Raw genomic sequence first — 17,597 nt, forward strand, 5'->3', positions numbered from 1 at the left:
AAATCCTATTAAGCAAACCCAGCTTTATTATGCAGCATGAGCCCAAAAAAAAGTATTCCATAATCAATATCAAACATACGGTGTAACAGAGCTTAACACAAAAAATGCTTTGGGAAAGTCAAGCTTCCCCAATGCTTTCTGGTGTTCTGTGAAAACTGGTAGTTCGGAAGGTTTTGTAGTGATAGAGTCTTTTGTTCTCTTTGAGCTATTCCAATTGTCATGCATGCAAGTCTGCCGGCTTTCACCTCTGATGGAATAGAGCTCATTAACTAGAAAATGAAGCAAACAAGTCAATACCGTCAATATATATATCTTTGCAAACTGTGACAAAAGTATATAAGTTCTCATGAATTATATAAGTAAATTGAAGCAGCTAACATATTAGTAACAAGAAAGAGAAAGCAATAACCTACAAGAAAATGAAAAGTAAATAACGAACTGAGATAGAGGAGTCAAACTGGAAAAGGAACTTGACATTGTTGAAAATTGTCAACTCACAGCTAGATCCAATAGATTAGTACCATTTAGTTTAAGACATACATTAGAAACCCAATAAAAGTTTGAGGCAAATTTACAATTACTATCGCACTAATATAGCATCTGGTGAGATTTAGTAGATGACAAATAGCATTATATCTAAATGTACATTACTGTTTCTAAGTCCTTGACTTAAGTAAACAAATTGTATACATCATTCTTACACAAACCACTCCAGCACTACACCTACCTGCTAGATTTTCTAAACCATGGTCAACAGATTCCCCACTCTCAAAGGATCCCCGCAGAAAACTTAAAGCTAATAAAAACTGCACTGTGATTAATGCTAGAATCTATAAACACACGCTATAGAAAATATAATAATATATAACAGAAACACAGTGAATTGACTGTCAAAACTTGCTACTGCTTCTCATTACTTCTGAAAATGAAAATCTGTTACAGGAAAACAGTGAACTGCTAACTACTGAACTGAAAACTGAATGAATAAACTTATACCTCTGACTTCTCTTTAGTAGATGGAGAAGAAGAGTAGCTACAATGAATCTCGACATGTGCACAATGGTGCCTCAATTGGAGATAATCTGAGGCATGCAAGCATGCATCCTCCTCCAGATCTGTGCCTTGACTACTAAGTTGCATGCCGTTAATTTTAGGTATGTTCTATGCTTAGAGCAATTTATTTCAATTTTCACAGTTAGCTCAATATCTTTTCCAGATTAGCAATCACATTAGCATAATAGTAAATTGCAGATAGAACATAAACATCAATCGCAGAAGACAAGCCAAGGCAAGAGGACACAAGATGTGGCGCTAGCCAGGGACAAATCCCAATGTGGGGAAACCCTTGATCAATTTTTCTTATATGTTCTTCAATAGTTCAGCAGAGAGAGAGAGAGAGTACATATACCACAGAAGTCAACACTTTGACTTATCTAAACAAGAGCATCGATCATCTCTATGTAGATGATACATGAGGTAACTGAACTCAGTTGAAGACACGCTGGTTTAACTGATTCTCTCAGGTGACTCCATCACCATGCTGCACCAATCATTGTGTTGCTCCTCATCATCATGCTGCACCATGTTGCACCCATCACTATGCTGCATCTCATCATGCTTTCAGTAATCATGATTGTACCCATCACTGTACTGCATCAGGTACTTGTTGTCACATGTGCCATTGCTGCACCAAGCTATCACTGTTTGTCCCAATGCTTAGCACTGTTGTACCTTGCTGTCACACATGTTGTCCCAATGTTTAGCACTGCTGTACCTCGCTGTACTTGTTGTCACATGTGCCATTGCTGCACCAAGCTATCACTGTTTGTCCCAATGCTTAGCACTGTTGTACCTTGCTGTCACACATGTTGTCCCAATGTTTAGCACTGCTGTACCTCGCTGTCACACATGCTGTCTCGATGTTTAGCACTGCTGTACCTTGTTGTCACACATGTTGTCCCAATGTTCAGCACATGCTGTCCCATTGTGTACACATGCTATCCCTTGCTGTCCCAATGTTTATCACTGTTGTACCTTGTTGTCACACATGTTGTCCCAATGTTCAACACATGCTGTCCCAATGTTTAGCACTGTTGTACCTATGATTTCTTGTTGTCCCATTAACCTACAGCAACCCAACAATCATGCCCAAAACATACCTTGAACATGGCTGCCTCCTCATGCTGTTGTTCTGGGCATATGGCAGCCCCTAACACTTCCATGCTGGCCTGTTTAGGAGTGGCTAGGCCTGTGGCCTACCACAGACCTTTGTTGCACACACACCAAGCACCTAAAATGCATGCTACAACTCACTGTTCTAGGGTCCTTTGACTGTTGCAATTCGGGACTGATTAGGGTACTCAAACATAGTCCCTAACAACCCTTCAATCTGCCCAGAAGTGCCCTCCTTTATAGGAGGGGAGGAGACCCTACGCTGCAATTTCTGGGCAGTCTAGCCCTCACCAACAACTTCGGCCTTCCTCCTTTTGCTGCGGCCAAACAGTCCCTGAATTCTTCGTTGGTCTTGCCTCTCTTGCTATGGCCCAAAACAAACTTCTTCTCCTTTACAACGAGCTGCTCTCCAAGGTATGTGTTGCACATGATTGGATTGCGTCTAGGGCATCCTTAGGACTGCGGCTAGGGCTTCCTTGTGACTACGGCTAGGCCTTCCTTAGGATTGCGGCTAGGGCTTCCTTAGGGCTGCGTCTAGGGCTTCCTTAGGTCAGCGTTAGGGCAGCGTAGAGGTTCCTTCCATGGCTTCGCTGACCTGTCTTCTTTGCTGCGGCTAGGTAGCCTCCTTTCCTCCAACGTCTTAGGGCTACTTCCTCCTATATTTCTCTCATACTAAAACCCAAGACAAGTGGAGAGAAATCAAGAGAGAAGCGTGTGTGAAATGACTCTCAATTCATCTCCTTTTATACTAAAACGTTGAGCACATGTGGGGTTTATTTGGTTGTTGGCCGACCTTGACAAATTGTCTTATAACACAAATAAATTCATAACTCCATGAATACTTATCGAAATCGGATGATCTTTAGATCAATCCTACATCTCTCGATGAGAGGGATCCAAGAAAAATATCAATGGCCATAAATAAGATGACCCACATGGAGTTTGGCCCCAATTGCCAATTTTAACACTCCCTCTCAACTAGGGAGAACTCCATCCGCTGATCCATCTGTCTGACTGTACTATCTCTGCCATCAGTGCACTGCTTTGCTCTGTTGAGCTCTGCTCTGCTCTGTTGAACCATGAAGAAGAAGAATTGATCGAGAATGTCTCATACCATTCTCTACTAACCCAAAGTCAGTTCTATATGAAGAGAGTGTGTCATACCCCTCTTACTGATCCCAGATCAATTCCAAGAGAGTGTGTAATCACTCTTACTGACCCGAAGTCAGTTCCAATTAATCCCAGATCAATATCAAAAGAGAGTGTCTCAAACCACTCATATTGATCCCAGATCAGTTTCATTGATCCCAGATAAATGGAGGTCATCCTAGCATAGGGAGTACAGTAGATACAACGATGCGTCCATCGATAGTATTACTATGGTACCTAACCCCATTTCCCTGCTCGTTGGTGAGATGAGAGGTACTTCCCATGAGTCCCAGGCTGCATGGGTAGGATGCCTCGATAGGAGAACCACTCATCCTGTCCCTAAGTCGCCACGGGGTATCACAAGGGAAGGCTGAGCCATTCACCCTGTACACAGCGCACCATTAGGGGAGGGTGAGTCGCCCTATGGTCGCTTGTTGCTCCAAGAAGTACCCCAAGCCCCCCGAAGCTCCTAGAGCTCAATGCATGCATCATGCAAGACCCTCATAAGAGGGTCTCTCAACGACTCCAAGTCGTTTGAGAAAGTCACAAATTTGACCTTTCCCCAGGGCTTTGACAAAATGTCTGCGACCTGTACATCAATCTCAATGCGATGGAGCCTCCTCACTCATCGACGTACCATATCCCAGATAAGGTAGTATCTGATGTCTATATGCTGGAGCAATCATAGAATACAGGATTCCTCAACAATCGAATCCCCCCCTGGTTGACACAAAAGATCACGGTGGTATCCATCATGTGTATAAACAGCTCACTGAAGAGCTTCCACAACCAGCAAGCTTCACACAAGATCATACTCGTATCTATGTATTCGGTCTCAGTGGTTCTCAAAGCAACCGTCTTCTGCATCCTGCTCATCCAGGATATCGAGCAAAACCCAAAGAGAATCAACACTCAGAAGTGCTCTTGAGATACTCCACACTGCCTGCCCATTCAGCATTCGAATAATCATGCAGCTTCATATTTCCGGCAGTGTATCTTAATCCATGAGAGATTGTGCCCCGAAGATATCTGAGAATATTCTTGGCACTAATCCAAAGAGGCTCAATCATATATGAGCTCATCTAAGTCACCGGATTCATCCTAAACCCCCTATGAATCTCGAATCCAGCGAATCCGACACGATTCGGTCTGGATTCGTGTCCAAATCATATGACACGTCGTGTCCGTTTCCGACACGTCGAATCCGAGGTCGTGTCACAATTTTCAAAAGCGTGTCGTGATTTTGGGACACGTGTCCTGTTTCCAAGACTCGCTAAGCTCAGTGCGGGAAAGAAAAGGGCGTGTTTGCTCATTAATATTTTCATTTGGCAAGTGATTTGTGCTGTTGCAGCAAGGAGTAGAGCATTTTGGCAGCTTCATGATCAAGTCTAGGCCCTAGTATTGATATGCTATTCATGGTAATGTTAAATTCTTAAAGTAAAAGTGACATTCTCCTTAATCTTCATTTTCATCCTTTTACTTAAATTTTTAACATTACCATGAAATGACTCAGGATGTTTGAGAGTGGTTCCGGCCTCATTGGATTTCATATGGAGAAAGTAGAATTTTAGATTTCATTCAAAATCCAGCAGACTTATCAGTTTTTCAGGATTTTAGGATTGGGGGATTGCAATGTTTCCATTGAATTTTGTCATGTATTAGGGTATGGAACTCGTATTTAATCAAGAGCACCAAACCAAGAGCTTCTGAATATGTAGCTCCCGCTCCCCGCTTTCGCTCCCACTCCCAAGTAACACTGTTCCTGATGATATGGGTCTGGACACCACTATTGAGTTGGCATTGGCCAACATGGATCTCAATGATCCAGTGCTAGAGCCTGTTAGATTTGATGACTTAGAGGGGTCAACCTCCATACCAGCAGATGCAGAGGCGACTATGGATACAGGGGAGGAGGAGGATGCAGAGGAGAGCAGTGGGGACCATGATGATGGGGACAGTGATGTTGATTCTGATGCTGATTGATGCCTTGAGGCTTGTATACCTGTAGTTGTTTTATATTTTCTATTTCTATTTGCCATTGGCATTGCACCAACACTACCTATGTAACACATTTTGATTTGATGACTTAATGAGAAAACTACAATTGTCAGTGTGTTTATCTTACTATCTTGTAGTTGTAAGTTGTCTTTCAGTTATGAATTATGAATCATGATTTAAATTTTTAATAGATTTATCATTTATGTGACCAGTACCACTGACATTTATTTAAATTTTGTATGTACTATGCATGCTAATAGCTATAGATGAAGATCTATGTTTGAAATCAATAAATTTGTATCATTAATTAAAATTTGTGTAAGAAATATGATAATATCTAATTTTTAATATATATATATATATATATTAATAAAATAATATATAACGTGTCCTGTTCCGGGGGGTCAGCGTGTCCGAATCCGACACCACGAATCTCGAATCCTACGTGTCCCGAATCCCCGTGTCAAGTGACTTAGGAGCTCATCATGCTAATTGCAAAACATATGTCCGGACGGAAGTTCACCAAGAACATCAACGCGAATGAGTTTTATGAAACTCAGAGGCATTTCCCAAATCTGGTCCGGCATTACTGCCACATAACTTCTGAAAGTTAAGCTCCATCGAGGTAGTCACGGGCTTGCAGTTCACCATTCCAAATCCGGAATCCAACTCCCTCTTACTTTTGAAATGAGAGGGTCTACACATGTCAGAAAGAGGTCGTCCTCATGAGGTGCTAGTATGAGAGGTCTATCATCCGCAACCTTCAAGCAATGGTTTGGATCGGCTTCACTCCTAGTGAATCTCAGCTTCATCAAACTGCTATCAATCCTCTCATATTAAGCCTGAGGTGTTTTTCTTCAAGCCATAGAGGGCTTTCTTCCACTTGCATACATGAGATCCCTGATCATGAATCTCAAACCCCTCGGGTTGTTCCAAACCTGTGGACCTGCTACATGAGGGGAATGGTCCCCTTGTAAGATTTTCCTTTGGTACATCTCAGACATGTACCTTCATGCTCTTTTTGAATTCAAGCATCCCACTCGCCATCTGACTCACATCGGGTAGGCTCTTATAATAAGTAGACCTTCGGTGCTATAGATGAGATATGTCAATTGACATGATCCCCAATGGACCATCCTACAACTTGATACAAATTGCCAACCCTAAATCCATGAGTAAAAGCATCTTTGAAAATTCTATTTTCAAACACGTACCTTTCCATCGATGAATGCCACCCTATAACCTTTGACTTCTGTTGCCGAAATGGACACCAAGTTCTTCTTGCGATCAGGTACATAAAAGAGATTCCTGTAAATGAATCGAGTTACCCCCATTCACTTGAGGGGTAACATTCCCTACACCCTTTCTGGGACAGGTGGCATTGACTCCAAGTATAATCCCACGATTGTTTCCATCTCTACCAAATTAGAGAGAGTACCCTTCTATCCGATGAAGTGCCTTGAAACACTACAATCAATAAGCCAGATTCCCTAAGAGTCTAAAGGAGAGGGCCAATACAAAATAACACTTCTTTATCTTATCAGAAACAACATTTGATTTTTCATACCTGGGGTTCCTTGCTTTCTTTGAAGAGTCGGTCATTTCCTTAATGATCTACACTACTTGTCATTCCTCCAACCATTGAAGATGTCCCTGGAATGATTGTTATCATCATCAAGTGATGTGTCCCTACCTCGGACACTCCTTCGCATAATGGTTGAACTTATTACAAACAAGGCATCTACCTTTCCTTCCACCTTAGATCAGGACTTCCCATAGAAGTGATCTTTAGGTAGGCCATCAGAAGCTTCCGCTGCGCCATTCTGATAATATTCTCTGCTTCGACTTCGCCCTTGGTGAATTTGAAGAGGGATGAAGGATCCATTTATCCTTTTGTCCTTTCCCAACTGTCTTTGGTGATTGCTCTTTCACTGCTTGGGTTTTGTCTTTGCCTCAGCTCTGATACCATGTTAATTTTAGGTATGTTCTATGCTTAGAGCAATTTATTTCAATTTTCACGGTTAGCTCAATATCTTTTCCAGATTAGCAATCACATTAGCATAATAGTAAATTGCAGCTAGAACATAAACATAAATCGCAGAAGACACGCTAAGGCAAGAGGACACAAGATGTAGCACTAACCAGGAACAAACCCCAATGTGGGGAAACCCTTGATCAATTCTTCTTATATGTTCTTCAATAGTTCAACACAGAGAGAGAGAGAGAGATAGTACATATACAACAGAAGCCAACACTTTGACTTATCTAAATAAGAGCATAGATCTTCTCTAAGTAGATGATACATGAGGTAGCTGAGCTCAGTTGAAAACATGCTGCTTCCACTGATTCTCCCAGGTGACTCCATCACCATGCTGCACCAATCATTGTGCTGCTCCTCATCATCATGTTGCACCTCATTGTGCTGCACCATGTTGCACCCATCACTATGCTACATCTCATCATGCTTCACTAATCATGATTGTACCCATCACTCTACTGCATCATGTACTTGTTGTCCCATGTGCCATTGCTGCACCATGCTGTCACACTACTTGTCCCAATGTTTAGCACTGTTGTACCTTGCTGTCACACATGTTGTTCGAATGTTTAGCACTGTTGTACCTTCTTGTCACACTGCTTGTCCCAATGTTTAGGACTATTGTACCTTCCTGTCACACATGTTGTCTGAATGTTTAGCACTGTTGTACTTTATTGTCACACATGTTGTCCCAATGTTCACACATGATGTCCCAATGTTTAGCATTGTTGTACCTTGTTGTCACACATGTTGTCCCAATGTTTAGCACATGTTGTCCCAATGTTTACACATGCTATCTATTGTTGTCACACATGCTGTCCCAATGTTCAACACACGATGTCCCAATGTTTACACATGCTGTCCCAATGTTTATCACTGTTGTACCTTGCTGTCACACATGTTGTCCCAATGTTCAGCACATGCTGTCCCAATGTTCAGCACTGTTGTACCTATGATTTCTTGTTGTCCCATTAACCTACAGCAACCCAACAATCATGCCCAAAACATACCTTGAACATAGCTGCCTCCTCATGCTACTATTCTGGGCATATGGCAGCCCCTAACACTTCCATGCTGGCCTGTTATGGCCTACCATAGACCTTTGCTGCAAACACACCAAGCACCCAAAATGCATGCTACAGCTCACTGTTCTAGGCTCCTTTGACTGCTGCAATTCGGGACCGATTAGGGTACTCAAACGTAGTCCCTAACAACCCTTCAATCTGCCCAGAAGTGCCCTCCTTTGTAGGAGGGGAGGAGACCCTAAACTGCAATTTCTGGGCAGTCTAGCCCTCACCAACAACTTCAGCCTTCCTCCTTTTGCTGCGGCCAGACAGTCCTTGAATTCTTCGTTGATCTTGCCTCTCTTGCTATGGCCCAAAACAAACTTCTTCTCCTTTCCAACGAGCTGCTCTCCAAGGTATGTGTTGCACTTGATTGGATTGTGTCTAGGGCATCCTTAGGACTGCGGCTAGGGCTTCCTTGGGACTGTGGTTAGGGCTTCATTAGGTCAGCATTAGGGCAGCGTAGAGGTTCCTTCCATGGCTTCGCTGGCCTGTCTTCTTTGCTACAGCTAGGGCAGCCTCCTTTCCTCCAACGTCTTAGGGCTACTTCCTCCTAGATTTCTCTCACACTAAAACCCAAGACAAGTGGAGAGAAATAAAGAGAGAAGTGTGTGCGAAATGACTCTCAATTCATCTCCTTTTATACTAAAACGTTGAGCACATTGGGGTTTATTTGGTTGCTGGCCGACCTTGACAAATTGTCTTATAACACAAGTAAATTCATAACTCCATGAATACTTATCGGAATCGGATGATCTTTAAATCAATCCTATACCTCTCAATGAGAGGGATCCAAGAAAAAATATCAGCGGCCATAAATAAGATGACCCACATGGAGTTTGGCCCTAGTTGCCAATTTTAACACATGCACATCACTAAACTGAGCTAGGCTACATATGCCTTATCTAACTGATGTATGCAAAATCATAAATTCAAAATTAGAAACTTAACACATGCAAATTCTAACTAAAGCAAAACTTGAAACAGAACCGAATTGTTAAATATGAGAGGCATCTAAACTGGAACTACACTGAGGACGGTGCATGCATGCTTTTGGTATGCATGAGACATTTATCTCTCTCTCATTCACAAATGCTCCTGCGCCCTCATTACTGTTGTATGGAATTGCTGAAGGGGGTGCAGTACAGAACTGCAGTACTCCTGTACAGAACTCTGCTGGGGGAGGGTTGCCATGCTGTAGTACAGAGTCCAGACCCCTACACCTATCACACATGCCTTCTATGTGTGCACCCAAGTCTTCTCTGCTCGCTGCTGTGAGGTACTAAAAATCCAACTCTACCATCCCACTAATCACTCCATTGATTGATTACATTACATTTATGTACTCTATGTACCCTTAGAATATAATGATATATAAAGTGTACAACATGTCTACATTTCTGGCATTTCTCTCTTGCGTTCTATCTTATTTGTGCAAGTGTTCTCATGTTGATTACATGCTCTATGATGTTTTAGACAATGTCCATGAGCACACTAGACCTACCCCTCTCTAGCGCACTTGTGAAGAGGTTATTTCATAATTTCAGTGAGATTCGGTTCCATCAATTCTCTTGTTGACTCTTATAAATCTCAACATGTTCTTGAGTTCAATCTCTCTCTCTTCCGTTGCACTCCTCTTGGCTGTTTTTTGTTCAAGTGTTGTGATGCCCTGATGCTGGTTTGTTCTTCTTTTTTATTGTTGAGAATTTGGATTTGTACTTTTTTTGGTGAGACCAGACAGTTTATATTATCAGCAAAAAGAAGCACATAGCATCCCATCAGCTACAATTGGTCTGCCACAATGAAACCAGACCAATAGTAGAGATTTAATGTCTTGAGATTGTATATCAAAAAGAGTGTTAATCAACTTCTCTTGACACAATTTAAGCTATAATACAGTGTTGTTAAAATCGCAATAATATCGCGATTTTATCATATACTCGCAATTATTTCATTAAAACAATAATATCGCGAGTAGTACTCGCAATTTTTTTTTATACGCGATTTTTTCCCAAATTGTCACCGGAGGTCGGGGCAGCGCATTTTTATAAGCCAAAAAACGATTTTTTTCATTTCATTTGCACAGCTGAGCGCGCAGAGGGCAGTGGAGTGTTGGAGAGGGCTTGGAGATTTTTCTTGGAGAGGCTTGGAGCTAAATCAACTGCGTGGAGGAGAAAATCAAAGAGTGTGTTGAGGAGGAGACCGATTATCTCCATAAAAACGGTATGGGCACCAATTTTTTTTTGTTTTCATTGTTTTGAAACTTTGTTTTTGTTTTTTTCATTGTTTTTGGCTGGGTTTGGAATGGGGTTTCTAACATTTGTCCAATGTAATTTTTTTTAGTTTTTTTGGTTGGGTTTGGAATGGGGTTTTTGATGTATTGTTTTTTTAGTTTTTTTGGTTGGGTTTGGAATGGGGTTTCTTAAAATGTATGTAATTTTTTTTAGTTTTTGTACAATGTAAAAATTAAAATACTAAATTGTAAGTTTGTAACTTGTAAATACTAAATTGTAATCCTTATTTTCCCATAGGTTCACAACTTCACCGAAACACCATTCAAGTTTTCAACTTCAAAGTTCAAAAACAAACATGCCAAGGAAATTGGACCCTTTCTGGGAATTTGGTGAACCTGATGCTCCGAATGATAGACTAAACTTGACTTGCAAGTTGTGTGGGTTCCATATGTCCGGGGGGTGTACAGATTGAAGTATCACCTTGCAAAAATACCTGGATTTGATGTAGGGCCTTGCACAAAAACAAATCCTGAACTCATCTGAAGAGCCATGAAAGCATTGGAAGTTTTAGACCAGAATAGAGAGGCCAAAGAAGAAGTGAAGAGGCAACTAAAAATGTCAGTTGAAGCAAGTGTCACTAGTTCTACTGTAGCATCAACCAATCCGGTAGCTGCCACATCATTTTTTGTTCCTCGAACCACACCTGGTTCACAACCATCTATCAGTTCAATGCTAAAAAGAACTGAGAAAGAACAAGCTGACAAGTTGCTGACAAAATTTCTCCTTTGGAGTGATATTCATTTCAGCATTGTAAGGAATAACCCATTTTTCCAACCTGCTATTGATGCTATTGCAACTGTTGGCCCAGGGTACAAAATCCCTTCTTATCATGATTTCAGAGGCCGGATTCTTCAAAATGAAAAGCTTAACTACACCCAAAGATTGGATGATTTTAGGGCATCAAGGGCACAAACAGGATGCACTGTTATGTCATATGGTTGGACTAACCAAAAGGGGAGAACCCTTATAAACTTCTTGGTTAGTTGTCCCAAGGGGACTATGTTTATCAAATCTGTTGATGCATCTGCACAAATCAAAGATGCAAGAACTTTATGTGATTTGCTAGATGTGTTTATTTCGGAAGTGGGTGCAGAAAATGTTGTCAAAGTCATAATGGACAATGCTGCAAATTATGTTGCTGCTAGCAGGATGCTTATGGACAGGCATCCTACTTTATTTTGGACACCTTGTGCTGCACACTATATTGATTTGCTATTGGAGGACATAGGGAAAATTCCCTTTGTCAAAGATATTGTTGAGTCATCCAAAAGCATTACAAAATTTATATATAACCATACATCTGTGCTTAGCTTGATGAGAAGATTCACCAACAACAAAGAGTTAGTGCGCCCCGCCATTACACGGTTTGCCACCAGTGTCATATCTCTTCAATCCCTCTTGAAGTCTATGTGGGATGTGAAGAGAATGTTTCTTCCAGAGGAGTGGCGTGCTTTGCCAATGAGCCACAAACCAGAGGGAGAGGCCATATGCAGACTAGTTTCATACCAAGAAGACTTCTGGGCGGGAGCGTAGGAGGTGAGCGTTGTTACTGAACCTTTGGTAAAAGGTTCTTCAGTTAGTTGATGGTGAGAAGCCCGCAATGGGCTATTTGTATGAGGCCATGGACAGGGCCAAAGAAGCCATTCGGGCCTACTATGATGATAAGGGAGATGATGGATTTCAGAGACAACTCCTCCTATGGGGAGTGATTGATGAGCGATGGAACAACATACTCCATTGTCCCATTCATGCTGTTGGGTTTTTCTTGAACCCCACATTTTCTTACGCATGTGGGTTTGTATTTGATGTTGAGATCATAGATGGATTCTTATCTTGTGCCCAAAAGATGGTGTGATCTCCAGCAGAACGTATAGAGATCTCTAAAGAAATTGAGACATATAGGATGGCAAGTGGCACATTTGGCTTTGACATGGCTGTCACTGATAGGACGATTAAAATGCTAAGTATGTTTTAGTTTGTAACTTTGTTTCAAATTTCATTGCCTCTTCAAATTCCATTTTTTTCTTGTGTTTATTCAAAATTTTATTTGTAATTTTGTTGTAGATGCATGGTGGAGAATGTAGGTGGCAGGGTACCCCTTTTGCAAAAGCTTGCCATTCGCATCCTCAGCCAAACATGTAGCTCCTCAGGATGTGAGCGCAACTGGAGTGTATTTGAAAAAATACACAACAAGAAGCGCAACAGGTTAACACTTAAACATTTAAAATATTGCAAATTTCCAAACAAATTTTTGAATTCATTAAACAATATTTTTTTTATAATTATTAATTATTATTTCATGATCTTTGCACAAGTTGGAGTCCCAGCAACTTAATAACATGGTCTACGTCTACTACAATCTTCGATTGTGGGTGAGGGAACTTGAGAGGACACCTGATATGGAGGCCATCTCATTGGATGGGATTGACACCACTGCTGCATGGAGGGTTGAGGCCGAGTGACCTCTCATGGAGTCTGCTGATGATTGGTTAGTGCAGGATGTAGTGGAGGGGGAGGAGAAGCAGGAGCAGGAGCAGGAGGAGGAGGAGGTGACACCACCTGCCCGGGCTACCCCTGCCACCAATAGAGGACGTGGTCTACCTCCTATAGCTCCTACTTCTAGTTCTTCAACTTCTAGAGCACAGCAAACTCCACTGCCAACTCCACCAGCACCAGCATCTACATCTAGAGGGAAAGGGAAAGCTGTGGCATTTTCTCGCAAGAGGGGCAGAGGAAATCAATAGTATTAGACTTTAGTTATTTTGTTCATTTTATTGTATATGACATTATGACTCATGAGATACATTATTATATTTTTTGTTGATATTTTGAGGCTGAGTTGGGACTCAGGAGTCAGGACTTACTATTCAGGACATGATTCACTGTTATGTGTGATTTTAGCACTAGAAATGATATTAAACATCTTATATATTAGTTCTTTTATCATATTTATGTGTCAATGTATTTATTTTATGTTGTAGATGGTTTAAATATTAAAAAAAATGATAATTTTTGTACCAAACGATTTTTTCCTGATTATTTCCGATTTTTTCCCGATAATTACGATTTTTTCCTTGCGCCGATATTATCCCGATAACGATTAATGCAACATTGCTATAATAAATTAGTAAACTTATGATTTTCAAAATCCTGCCATATCTGAAAAAAACAGCCTCATGGCTAAAAGCAACATAACAAAAGATGTATCTATAGACCATATCAACTAGAAAGTGAATCCTCCTATATAAAAGGAGACGGATCAACGTCTATTTCTAGTGAAGCGACAGGAAGATCAGCTGGCCTTTTAACCAGAGTTGAGTCTGTCTTCTAATTTCTGCATCTTTTGGAGAACTTCATCAATGCACAGCAGTAGTCTCTGAGTGTTCCACTAGAACCTGTCCCAAGAGAGTTTTGATATGCCAATATAGGTCAACTGTTTGCGTACGGTGGGTCTAGCGAGACCTGGTATTGTCAGTTTCAGGAATCCAGCTACAAGTTTCCATCTCCACCTGCTGATCCGAGATAAAATGTTGACTAAAACACGCTTCCTCTTCCAAGTCTGAAATAATACTAAGAATTTCCACCAAGGTGGTCTTATTAAATCTCGCTGTGGATCATCGAGCCTCCACCTGGGCTCGAGGCTGCGAGGTGGGCCAACCTCCTTGGTCCCTGCTTCGAAATGAGACTCTTCACCGAGCCATCTTGAGAGAGAAAACACACAAAGAACGGCCTATCCCACCTGCAGGAAAAACACAAGCCACACCCCACAAAGAACGCACAAAGAAAATAAAGAAATGTCACCAAATCCCAACTGAACCGAGAAAACCCAATACTTATCCAACCCTGGAAGAGAAACAAGAGAGCTCGTCATGGAGAAAACCACAACAAGGAGATCCAGACACTACATAAAAAGTTATCCACTGGACAACCCTGAGACTTTGTTGTGAAAGAGTATTGCCCCCGTATAGGAACTGAGGATCGGAATTCAGCAGGAGTACCTAGCCAAGCACCCAGTAGCTCAGCAAGGAGACACCCAGCCAATTGCCAGTACACAAAAGCAAAATAAACCCGTTTAAGGACTGATACCCAGAGGTGGTGAAAAGAACCCCGTAAGCTCTGAACCAGACTGACAAGCAAACAAACCAATACCCAGGAGCACAAAAAACCAATCAAACTCTTCCCTCAGCCCAGAACCAGAGACTAAACCAAATACAAGAGCTAATTTGCAATATAATTGATAAAGAGAAGGCCATACTAGATTGCCAAATTGCAGAAAAAGCTTTTTGAAATAGAAATATTATGGGTTTGGTTTTAGATAGATTGTGATTGGGTGCATTATTAAGTCACTCTTTAGATGTTCTAAAGTCATCGGTTCAATTCCCTCCCACTCATAGACATTGAACCACCTATACCCATAGACATGGCCTTATAGCCCCCACCGTTGCCTAACTCATAAAAAAACACTGAACAACAAAACCAAACCAGATCAAAAATACTTCAATTAGGAGCAAAAGTGGCAAGAAAACTCCATCCACTAAAGCATAATAGGGAAACCAGCCAGCAGAACCACGCTTTAAACTTGCAGTGTGAGCGAACATCAATTTCCACCACCCTGCGACATTATAATCACCTTCCTTCTCACCACCTTCCATACTAACTGGGCATGGAGCAGTACCTCGAGCTTTCCTGCAAGGACAAACCAGTTCCCGAGCTGCATCATAACACAAACACCCCACACTATGCTTTGAACGCATGTCAAGCGCCACTTGTGGGGAGGGCCGAGCCCCTTCATAAATTCAATTGCCCACATCCCGAGATAGGGGCTTGGATCCCCTGATTTGACACCGGCCATGGGGAAGAATTTGGGTTTGTGTTGGTTCCAATCAAGTCTCACACTATTTCTTGTGAATCTCAATAGCGTGACCGGATTGTAAGAGTTCGACATGGCCTTGGCAGAAATTCAGCGGCAGAATTATTTGATATCACGATTTTCAGTTTCATTTCTGGGGTTTATATTTGATGGTGCCCCGAGATTGTCCATGACTCGATACACCCCACGAGTTTCACTGGCTGCGTAGTATATGACCCGCTGCTGGTGAGTTCGACGAATTGGCAGAGAATAAAGGGAGGCAATGAGTTAACTCGGTTCAGCAACATGACCAAACCAGGTTGGACCCAGGAGTACTCAAAAAAATTAATGTTTTTCTTTCACCTATGGAGAGAAGTGACAGTAAGGAACGTCACTCGGAATTGATGTGTAACCTGTATCTTTGAGAATCACATTGATTTAGAGTTTGAGGCCGTTAACTTAGGAAACAATTGGATGACCATGACACATGTGAGATATATTTTTTAGCTTTTAGCTTTTGGGGGAGCTATTTCAAGGGTCAGTAGGAGAAAGCTAGCAAAGATCCCCGTCTAAAGCATTGATATGAATTCCTTCGTGGAGAAAGAGTGGATGCATTTAGTAAAGGTGTATTTGATGCGAGAAATCCGTCCCTATTTCTTATGTATTATTGTGCGTATGGTTGAATTTATTGTTCTCTGTTAATTCTGTGTGTATCAAATCGGCTTATCAAGGTCATTCGAATCTCGGCCACCCTATCGGCTATAACCATTGTTCTCAACGAAGAATGTGAATGTGTGATCGTGTTTCAACAACCTGGGTTTCTAAAACAGTAAAATCATTTTTAAATAGCAAAACAGCATCCGCAGGATAATGTCAATTGGTACATTCTTAACGTGAAAGAAGTACAAGAGGGGCTAAGAAAAATACCTGAATGGCTTAATGTTGCCTTGGCATCAGAAAATTCATCCGTCGAACATCCATCACACAACGGTTCATCAAAGTTGGAGTCAGAAGGAACAGTCTCCCATTCAGACTCCGTAACAGAAAGGTGAGAATCAACACTCTCCCAATCACGCTCTGTAGCAGCCCTGCTAGAGCAGGGAGTTGAACAAGTGACCGAACCTCCACTGAGGCTAAAGCTAATAGGCGACCCTTTGTCGTAGTCTTGCACTGTATGCTGAGATCCCAAGTTGCAAGTATTGGCCGGACACGTCGGCAAAGGAAAGCTTGGTGTTACGAATTTCGCTTTGGAAATAATGAGGGCAGTGAGATCTCCAATAGAGCAATACCAAATATTTCTCAGAAGACTCAATGCCTCTTGTTCTCCGAGCCCTGCTAATCTCTGTCTAGCTGCATTTTGAGCTGGCTTTATATTGTTCTTCTGTGATAATTCTGCTAAAAGGCGTTCTACAGAATCTGGTAACTGCATTTCAAACTCTGAATTCCTCATACCGAAATGCAATTTATGCAATGTATGCTACCAGAGAGCGTTCAACCTCAATTAAATGGCTCCATCGATACCCATAAAATTAGTACCATCAGTGAATAAATTAGTGACATCGCTTCACTGGTATCACTGGTATAATGGCCTGGATCCATGCTCCAATTCCTTTTATTTTTCCCGTTACTTTTCGTGCTCCGGAAATGCCTGAGCAACTACGCTGATAATTTGAACGAATCATACGTCGCATCAAGATATGATATCTATGCTTTTTGATATTATATATATGTTTTTATCTCTGTCGTCGCATCTTGAATTGAATAGTAAAAGTAATTAAATTGATGTGCAAGTGTATGGGAAAAAGGGTGGGAATCTTGTAAAAAAATTAATAAATGCATCTTGAATTGAATAGTAAAAGTAATTAAATTGATGTGCAAGTGTATGGGAAAAAGGGTGGGAATCTTGTAAAAAAATTAATAAATTTTGCTAAAGCAATGTTTAAATAATATTTTTGAAGGGGTAAATGAACTCAGTATCATCAAAAAAAAATTTGGGAGAGCCAAAATTTAGATTTACAAAAATCCCCGCGCGA

The 17,597-nt window shown here is 41.3% G+C and overlaps 1 protein-coding gene across 9 annotated transcripts in view; it reads right to left on the reverse strand.

Moving 5' to 3' along the window:
* LOC149261610 (putative RNA-dependent RNA polymerase 5) overlaps window positions 1-17,242 on the reverse strand; it is a 489,457-nt gene extending 472,215 nt beyond the window's left edge. For all 9 annotated transcript variants that reach the window (XR_016258459.1, XR_016258462.1, XR_016258461.1 and 6 more), the window contains exons 1-2: window positions 16,492-17,242; window positions 80-269 (exon numbers count right to left, since the gene is read on the reverse strand). Coding sequence is in view for 6 of the 9 variants with exons in the window: in XM_089422462.1 (XP_089278588.1) it covers window positions 80-269; window positions 16,492-17,014 (713 nt within the window). In the remaining 3 variants the exon portion in view is untranslated. The remainder of the gene's footprint in view (window positions 1-79; window positions 270-16,491) is intronic.
* Between the last annotated feature and the right edge of the window lie 355 nt (window positions 17,243-17,597).

The sequence above is a fragment of the Pinus tabuliformis genome, chromosome 6 (genome assembly GCF_031772625.1).
Source record: "Pinus tabuliformis cultivar Carrire ecotype Pingquan chromosome 6, CPIR1, whole genome shotgun sequence".
Taxonomy (NCBI): Eukaryota; Viridiplantae; Streptophyta; class Pinopsida; order Pinales; family Pinaceae; genus Pinus; species Pinus tabuliformis.